The sequence below is a fragment of the Lactuca sativa genome, chromosome 4 (genome assembly GCF_002870075.4).
Source record: "Lactuca sativa cultivar Salinas chromosome 4, Lsat_Salinas_v11, whole genome shotgun sequence".
In the NCBI taxonomy this organism is placed as follows: domain Eukaryota; kingdom Viridiplantae; phylum Streptophyta; class Magnoliopsida; order Asterales; family Asteraceae; genus Lactuca; species Lactuca sativa.
The window spans coordinates 79,230,014-79,239,898 of NC_056626.2; the positions used below are offsets into that span (position 1 = coordinate 79,230,014).

At 34.2% G+C, this 9,885-nt stretch overlaps 1 protein-coding gene across 1 annotated transcript; it reads left to right on the plus strand.

The window, feature by feature from the left end:
- Nucleotides 1-392: 392 nt before the first annotated feature.
- On the plus strand, nucleotides 393-3,034 carry LOC111884881 (U-box domain-containing protein 7). The gene is made up of 2 exons (XM_023881179.3): nucleotides 393-1,032; nucleotides 2,132-3,034. Exons 1-2 carry the CDS (start codon nucleotides 572-574, stop codon nucleotides 2,982-2,984), a joined length of 1,314 nt encoding a protein of 437 aa, XP_023736947.1. The 5' UTR covers nucleotides 393-571; the 3' UTR covers nucleotides 2,985-3,034.
- The last annotated feature ends 6,851 nt before the right edge of the window (nucleotides 3,035-9,885 follow it).

The window sequence follows — 9,885 nt, forward strand, 5'->3', positions numbered from 1 at the left end:
TAACTAAAAATAAATAAATAAAAGATAGAAATAAATAAAAATAAATTCCATTTTTTTTGAAAAGTACGTGAAATATTCTAATAGAATATTACATTGTACATATTCTAAAAAATAATTTTGAAATGCAAAATAAATGGAAAAATCCAAAAATTCTTTTTTTAAATATTATTTTCAGAATTTGAATTAACTAAAAAAAATAAAAAAATATGTCTCACAGTCTTACAAAATTAGGCTGTCTCACATGAACTTAACTATATATATATATATATATATATATATATATATATATATATATATATATATATATATATATATATATATATATATATATATATATATATATATATATAATGTGTGTTAGCAGTATGTTATACACAAAGAATACCATTTGCATGTGCACTCTTCGCCCAACAGGCCACAGCTCTTGCCCCGAAAGTCTTCTCTCTCCCATCAAAAAGTGATTTTATATATAAATAAAGGGAATTGTAGCAAACCCACAAAAAAAAATATCAAATCAAAAACTCTCTTTCTCTGTTTGTATGTAATCTTTCCAATAAAACAAGAACCAAAAATGGCCGATTCTTCTTCTTCGTCATCAGCTTGGCATCAAGTCTATGTAAAGCTCAGATTCTTCTCCAGAATCCGACGGTTACTCGTCAACAAAACCTCCACCGTCAACAACAAGCGATGTGAGCAGTCCTCCGATCAATCTGCTGACGGAAGGACCACAGAGATTTTGATCATCGATCAAGGAGAGAAGAGTGAAAGTATTAACCATGGTGATGATGATGATGATGATTGTGGGATTTTGCAAAAGTCTGTGAAGAGGCTACACTTTGGGAACCTGGAAGAGAAGGCGGCGGCAGCCAAAGTGATTAAAAGACTCGCCGGAGATGACTTGAAGCAGCGGAAGTTGATGGCGGATCTTGGCGTTATTCCACCATTGGTGGCCATGCTTGGTTCGGAATATACCACAACCCATCGGAGGTTGGCTGTACAAGCTTTGCTTGAGCTTGCTAATGGCACCTGCACGTAAGTTTCAAATTTTCACAATATAGATTTTTTTTTATTATTAACTTTTAGTTATTAGTTCTAAGTTCTAACAAAATAATATAATTAAATCAATCTAAGCTCATAAATAATAAATCTACTTCATTAATTATGTTACTAATAAATATCGAATTTATATTTCAAAATTTTCATAATTAACAAAATATTTTGTGGATCACACCTTTCCTATTACAGATATTTTACGACTTCAATGTATATCATGGTTGACAAATTTAGTGGAATTTATCCAATACCCAAATATATTAATTAGTGTAACAATGTTTAATTTGAGTTTTTGTTGCATTGAGATAAAGTGGCAAGTCATTAATGGGACTAGAACAAACGTGAGATATGTGACCCTAGTGGCCACTGGCCAACTATGACCTTTTTAAATTTTAAGGCAAAACGGAAATTATATTAAAAAAATATAATATTTGTTTCATAATAAGATTTGATTAATTTAATGGTCATTAATTATAAGTTGGATTTTGAATTTTAATTATCGGGCTTAGGTTCCATTGACTCTCCACTAGAATCCACGACGGTAGGAATGGGTTGGAAGTGGAATAATAGCAGTTGTTAGGCAGACAATTTCCTTTTTAAAATAATTAATCTGATCATCGTGTCTTTAAAATATATTAATTTGGTTTTTTAAATATTTGAATTTCGAATAATACAATCTACTCATTTGAAACTTTTTATTATGCATCGTCTATACTACATAATTAAATTATTTTACTTCTAGTGCAAAATATCTTCAATATGTTTTAATTATCTAATGCAATATATCTTCAATGAACAAAACCATTTCAAATAAATATGAAATAATTGATATTAATAAATGTAAATTATTAAATATTTTTCACACACAAGAAAATGTTATGGAAAACTGCATTTGTTGACTGTACGTACTCTGAACATGGATATTGTTTAAAAAACTTGTTGACTTATTACTTCATAATGTCTTTTAACTTCTTATGGTTCGGTATTCAAAGGCCCCATTAAGAAAAGATTAAAGTTCTTACAAGCTTTTTATTTTTCCTATTCAAAAAAGAATCTTATGTTTTCTTTTAATTTTCAGGAACAAGGCTCTCATGGTGGAAGCTGGAATATTATCAAAATTATCGGAAAATATTGAGGTTGAAGAATTAGCCAACCATGAATTTGCACAACTTGTCATGTCATTGTCTTCGCTAGTGAACACTCAATTCCCTATAGATTCATCAAAGATTCTTCCACTAGCGCTACATATGCTTAAACTAGATTCAAGCAAGGACACCAAAATATTATGTTTGGGTACTTTGTATAATTTATCAACTGTGATAGACAATGTGGGATCTTTAGCAACAAACGAAGTTGTAGAAACTCTCTTGAAGTTTTCATCTATGAAAGAAGCATCAGAGAAAGCTCTTGCCACGTTAGGGAATCTTGTAGTAACATCAATGGGGAAAAAGGCTTTGGAAAGTAGTCCAATGGTGCCTGAATGTTTGATAGAGATTTTAACATGGGATGATAAGTTAAAATCTCAAGAGTTATCTGCTTATGTGTTGATGATATTAGCTCATCAAAGTTCTTTGCAAAGAACGAAAATGGCTGAAGGAGGAATCGTGCCCATTCTTCTGCAAGTTGCTTTGTTAGGGAGCCCACTTGCACGAAAAAGGGCTCTAAAGCTATTGCAGTGGTTTAAAGATGAAAGACAAAAGAAGATGGGGCCTCATTCAGGGCCACAATCAAGAAGGTTGTATTATAGTTCGTCTACGAATCAAGAGGATGTGGGTGAAGGCAAAAAGTTGATGAAGAAAATGGTCCAACAAAGTTTATACAAGAATATGGAAACCATTACACGTCGTGCAAATGGGGATTCGGACTCAAATTCTAACTCTAAGTTAAAACTTTTGGTTGTTAGTTCAAGTTCAAAGAGCTTGCCATATTAGATACATAAACAAATCACGATTTCACATCTAATAGAGTTCCATGTTGTGCATTTTCTCATTTTTTTTCGTACATTAACGATAGAAATATGAGTTGTAGATTTACTATTGAGCGAAATAGTTTTTTTTTTGTCATTCATTAACTACATTTTTTTGGCATCATGTATCTAAACCGTCATTCCGATATTGAAGGTTTTTTTATGGAGGACTACCCATTGTTATAAATAATGAAAGGTATCAAAGTTATAGATCTCAATTGTTTGGCACCATGTAAAAAAAATTTACTCCTTGATCCTTATGAGATTTGGGTTTTTCCTTTTGAACATCAAATTTTATTAAAGCAAGTTGCTAATAAGACACTAGCAAGAGGCCAAGAGTACGAGAGCAAGAGGATATATACAAAGAAGAATGCGCACTTTATGTGCTTTGAGTTATTGTTACAACCTATACAAAACAAATATCCATAATTTAAAAATAGAGAAAAATGTATTTTTCCTTATAAAAATATAATTTGTTATATAAAAATATATTTATATGCGTAAACACATTGCAAGATAAACACTCTGGCTAGAGTTACTTAAAAATTATGACTGCGAGATACTTTACCATCCTAGTAAAGTGAATGTCGTAGCAGATGCTTTGAGTAGAAAAATAAACCTGGAGAGGAAGAGACCAAGAGCATTAAGAATTGAAATTGTCTCAACGATTGTGGAATGTATCAAGAAAGCTCATAATGATGCTTTGGAAGGAGATAATCGAAAAGAAGAACAAATGGGTAAAATATTAGTGTTTGGAACAAACAACCAAAGGTTAAAGGTGTTCCAAAACAGAATTTGGGTGCAAAGATAGAAGGTATAATGGATCTTTTCATGGAAGAATCATACAAAACCATGTACTTTATTCACCCTGATAGCACCAAGATGTATATGGATTTAAAACCATATTATTGGTCGTCAACGATGAAGCTCGATTTGCAAAGTATATGGTTAAATGTGTAACATGTGCAAGAGTCAAAGCTTAACATCAAAAACCGTATGAGATTTGGAACCTTTACTGGTATCCATAGGTAAATGGGAGGACATTATCATGGACTTCGTAACGAAATTCCCCATAATGAAGGGAGGTCACGATATGATTTAGGTAATCATAGACCGATTAGCGAAGAGTACATATTTAATACTAGCGAATGAGAAATGGTCTATGGAAAAGCTTGCAAAAGTTTACGTGAAAGAGATATTGAAAGGTCACGGTGTTCCCTTGACAATTGTGTCAGACCATGACGATCGTTTTGCTTCTCGATTTTAGAAGAGTCTACACTAAAAGATGGGTACGAAGTTATGTTTGAGTACAACTTATCATCCACAAACAGATGGTCAAAGTGAGAGAATGGTTCAAACACTAGAAGATATGTTAAGAGCTTGTAATTTGAAGTTTACGGGTAACTGGGATGAGCATCTACCATTGGTCGAATTTTTCTACAATAATAATTATCACTCGAGCATTAAGATGAACCTTATTAATCACTGTACAGATAAAAGTTTTGTATGTCATCTTCTTGGCTTAAGGTTGGAGAGAAGCAGTTTATGGGTCCTAAGATTGTCCATCAGACCATAGAGAAACTAAAAGTAATCAGAGAAAGGATACTAGTAGCTCAAAACCGTCAAAAGAGCTATGGTGACAAAAGAGACAATCGGTTACTTTTTAAGTTGGAGACCAAGTGTTACTTAAATTCTCTCCATGGAATGGACTTATCAGATTTGGGAAGCAAGGAAATTTGATTCCAAGGTTCATGGGACCGTTTAAAGTGCTTCAGAGGATTTGGAATCAAGCTTACAAGTTTGAGTTGTCAGCTGAACAGAAAAGTATTCATAACACCTTTCATGTTATCTATTTGAGGAAGTTCACGGTAGATGTTCCCAAAATGAATCCACTTTTGGAGATAAGAATTGATGAAAGCAAAATGTTGATTGAAGAACCTGAAGCGATTGTTGACTAAAAGACGAAGAAGTTACGATGTAAGGTGGTCGAATTGGTGCTTATGCAATGAAAACATATAGTGGGAAAGAAATTCACCTGGGAGACAGAAAGCGAAATGAGGTGTCACTATCCACATTTGTTTTCTGATGGACAGAATAATCCTAAGGGGAGATAATTGCAACGCCCGCGTTTCTCGCTAGGAATTAATAAAATATGTAATTGACATCGGTCAAAAGTTGTAATTATTTTATGAATAAATGAAAGAAACTTGTCTGAATATATGTGATTTTAGTGTATATATTATGCATATATAATATTAGGTAAAAATCTAATAAATAGGACTAAAATAACCGTAAAAATAGAAGATTATTTAGAACAAATAATCTAAATGAAAGTTATAGTAGTCATGATGGTGATTTTGTACATATAAAGAATGCATACATATGACTTCGTATGAAGATGTTATGATCCTTTGAAGTTTCGTATTCAACCTGATACGACAAAGTGAGTCGTAAATGGTGAATCATAGATGGGTTGCCTATTAGCTTAAGTAATCTAAACAAAAGTCGTAGTAATCATAAAACTGGACCCGTATATATGACTTCATATGAGGAAGTTACGATTTTTCATATGAGGAAGTTACGATTTTTTCAAAGTTTTAGCGCAGTTGTGTCAACATAGAAATAGAAATTTAGATCGGTTGATGTTTTGCCAAAACAATCTAAACGAGAGTTGAAGATCTCGTGAATAGTATTCTGCCAATATAAAGACAGTCAAGAACGAATGTTATATGAAAGAATTATGATTTTTATATGGGCTTTAACTGTCGAAGTCTGTTAAAAATATAACTATAAAAATAAAGTGAGAATTAGTCGACGGTGTCCAAATGAAAGTTGTAATAGTCATTGATAGTTACGTGTGGATATAAAGAACTTCGAAAACGGGAATCGTATGAGAAATATATTATTTTTGAAAATTTGGAAATTTGCAAGTACATGTGAGAGGTGCGATGCGCGATTCTAGAAGGCGCTGATGTGGCCAACAACAATTTTGATATATGTCACATTCTGGGATGAAGGAGTGTCGAGCACTCCAGGGTTCTGCCTATAAATTTCTTTCAGCCCTCATTCACTTCTTCATACCTCCATAACACTTCTTTGGAATTTCCACTCTTAAAAATCTAAAAAATTTCTATATTTTAGAAGTTTTAGTGAAGCCCCGGGGTATCTGAGAGTCCGAAAATTAGAAGCTATTAGGTCAGAGTTCTCCGAGTGCAATTTCTAGACTTTTGTCAGGAAAATCTTTGTAAGTTAAGCTACACTTATTACGCTTTCGGTGTAACTTATTTTTATATTCATAGTCGTTATTATGAATTTATAAATAAGATTTATCATCGATTCCAAGTCAAAATATTGATTGATCTACTTACGGGGATGATGTCTATGCTAGATTTAGTGAGGTGTTTAAAGTGAGATTTCCAAACAGTATACTTTGTATACAAAACTGACGATACCTCCAATATGATCTTACTCGGTTGTTCCTTACTTGATAGATCTTGATGTAGACATTGAGATTGTTGAGGAATCTATACTATCATAGTCACAAGCAATATAAGACTAAGACTTAGTGATCATCATACCTAAGTCTCATCAAAGGAAAAGCTAAGTGCTAAGGTGAAGCGTTGCCCAAATTTCAAGTCATCCACTTTTAACAAGTGGGTGTGTAGTTACTTTCATCTTACACATAAATATAAAGTATCTAGATGATTAAATGCTACATATGCTTAGTATCTGTATTTCTTGAAATATGTTTTAAATGAAATATAAGATTTTTGTACTTGATTTAATCGTATATGTATTTTCATATATAAAATATATTGTGTAGTGATGAGTGGTGAATGATGAAATGATGATGAGAGGTCGTGACCGTTATAGTACTAGTATATTGATGAACCAGTCATCTAGCAAAATATAGATGGCGACCACAAACTATTCTAGACACTCTATTGGAACGCTAGCAGGCTTGCTGTAACACCTGGAATCTAAAAGATTGATTGTGGAAATAAATCCCCTTTCCTAGGGACCAACACGTCAAGTTGATGGTGGGAAACTCGACATGTTGGAGGCTTTGGGTCGCGTGTTTTTGTGGACCAACTCGGCCAGTTCGTGAAGGGGACTCGACGAGTTGGGCACTCATTAAGAATCCCTTGTTTTTAGTGTGTTGCACCCTATTTAAAGGTCTTAAGTTATTTGGTTGGCCTCCTTACCAGCCTCCTCTGTCGAGAAACCCTAAAATCGAGCGTTATCTTCCATTGTTGAGTGTGTGAGCTTAGGGAAAGCCTTGAATGTTCATTTTTGGTGCATGGTGAAGAAGCTAAGGAATTAGGAGTTGCTTGGCTTGAAGAAAAAGTCTTGGATCCAGAAACTTTGTCCCATTTTCCAAGTTTTGAGGTATCAAGTTCTCACCTTGCTTATTAGATGCTTAGATTTCTTCTTGGGTTAGAGTTTATGCTTCTAAGTGTCACAACTAGGAATTCTGTGTCTTGTAATCACTATACTCAAGTTAATGTGAATCAAAAACTTAAGAGCATGTGTGATACCTATTATTATGACATCAAAACTTCAATCAAATACATCATACAAGTACTACAAATAGTCATCAAACAATTGGAAACCCTAGAAGTTCTTGTTTAAGTCCACTTTGGACTAGGACTTCCTTATTGGACCCAAATGGACCAATAAGCTTCCAATTTGACTATCATGGGCTTAGAACCCTAATTGGGCTCTAATTGGACCCACAATCATTTATTTCAACATTTTGGGCCATTTTGGGCCTAGAATGAAATGGATTAAAAGCTTTGATCCATGATTAACCTAATCTAGCTTAATGAAGCATAAAAATCACAATTTTATTTTATAAGGCCAATGATCACCCAAACTAACTCTAACATTGGGCTTAGGGGCAAAAAGCCCAAAAATCTTTTCTTCCCTCTCCATTCTCGGCCCAAGCCCAAGGAAAAAGGGGGAGTTGACTTTGGATGCCACCTCACTTTTATTTATTGGATATCCATGCATGCAACTCATACTTCCAAGCACCTATCTCATCAAAGTCACTCTCTTCTCTCCTCTCCCTCACTCTCGGCCGAAACACACACACACATACATAAATATCTCTGAAACTCTCTCAAGAACACTCAAGAACACATCCTCCCTCTCCACTCAAATATCTCGAAATTTAGGAAGCTTTCAAGAGGATATTTCCACAAACTCTTCATCTAAGGTAAGATTATGCTTGGATCTATGACTTAGAATCTTTGTTTTATCAAAATCTTTTCCTAATCCATGCAAAAATCGTGATCTTACATCCTAGAAGCACATCAAACTCGAGATCTTCAAGAAAAGGGTGCTAAAGCCAAAAATCACCAAGTTTTCTTCCATCTTTTCTTCAAAAACCGAAACCACACCCTAAGGTGAGCTTCATACCCCCTATTTTCTGTTTTTATGAGTTTTTGTGTGATTATGATGTTGGATCTAGCCATAAACCCCTAAAAATCGTGATATACATTATGTTAAAGGATACTAGCATCAATTTTATTTCTACATACAAAGTGTTCCAAGAAAAATAGCTAAATGGCTTAATAACATTTCCTTTGGGCTAAAAACTCAATTTTTGGACATAAAATGTTAAAAATATAAAGTTAAAGGGCCCAAATTGAAATATTTCGAAATCTGATGGGTGAGATGAGTCAAAACAGTTTCCATAATGTATTTTCTGAAAATATACTTTTTGGAGGATTAAAAACATAAATTTCAAGCTTAATGGGCTAAAATAGGCATTTTTGGCCCAATAGGGCCCAATATGCGAAATTTTCTGTTTTGAGGGACCAAAACTGTGTTTTTCTGTAAAACAGTGGACTACTAGTGTTCCAAGTCCTTTTCTAGGGTTTAAAATGCTTTCCAAATTTAAAAGGGACCAAAGTTGCAAAAAATTTCCAATTTGGGCCAAAATTGTAAAAACTGCGAAACAGAGGGGTTATAACCGAGAAAACTGTATTTTCAGGGACTTAAACTGTTTTCAATGAAAAATATGCTGAAAAATATCAATTTCCATAAATTTTGGTGTTAAAATGTCAAGAAAAATGATTCAAGGACCAAACCAGAAAGTTATTTAATTAGAGGGTTGAAAAAGTAAATTTACAAACAATGAGGGGCTGAAAACAGAAAATTTTCAAGGCTAATTCAATACACTCAACTTGATCAAATATTGGCACCACGACTACCGACGAAATACAATACACAAAAATGCCAAAAATCGTTGTTAAACGAATTGGTTCGGTCTCGAACCAATAAAAATCCGAAACTACTAACGCGACGATACCTCGATTCACACGAGTAACATTTGGGAATTTAATACACACGTGAGAGTGCACAGACGTCTACGCACCATCTTTGGGCCCCGAAGTGTAAAATCTTGTTTGTTGGGCCTAGCTAGCCCAATGACCTGATCTTAAGGCCCGAAGACTTTTACCTTACGAGTTGTTGGGTCTTACACGATCTAACACAGCGTAAAAGGACTTTCAATGGCTTTTATACTATTGGTCCCCAAGGGCCCTTTGGTACTGCTAGTAAAGTCGGTATTTTAATGCGAGGCGGGTCAAGGGCCCCTCGTACTCTTTTTTTATCCCCAACCGGCTAATGGAGTTATCGAGGTCTTCGTGCCCTTTTTCTCTTCGGATGTGGGATTTCCTGAAGTCAGGGCGGTTGGATAACGTGATTAGTACGGACGACGCCTACGGGATCGTTAGTATAGTTATAAACTGGTCGTTTGTGTAACGCGTGTTTATAGCAATCAATCATGCGCAAAAATAATCCGACGTCGCCTGGAATTAATGAATTCACACGCTGCAATGGTTTTATTTTCAACTTCA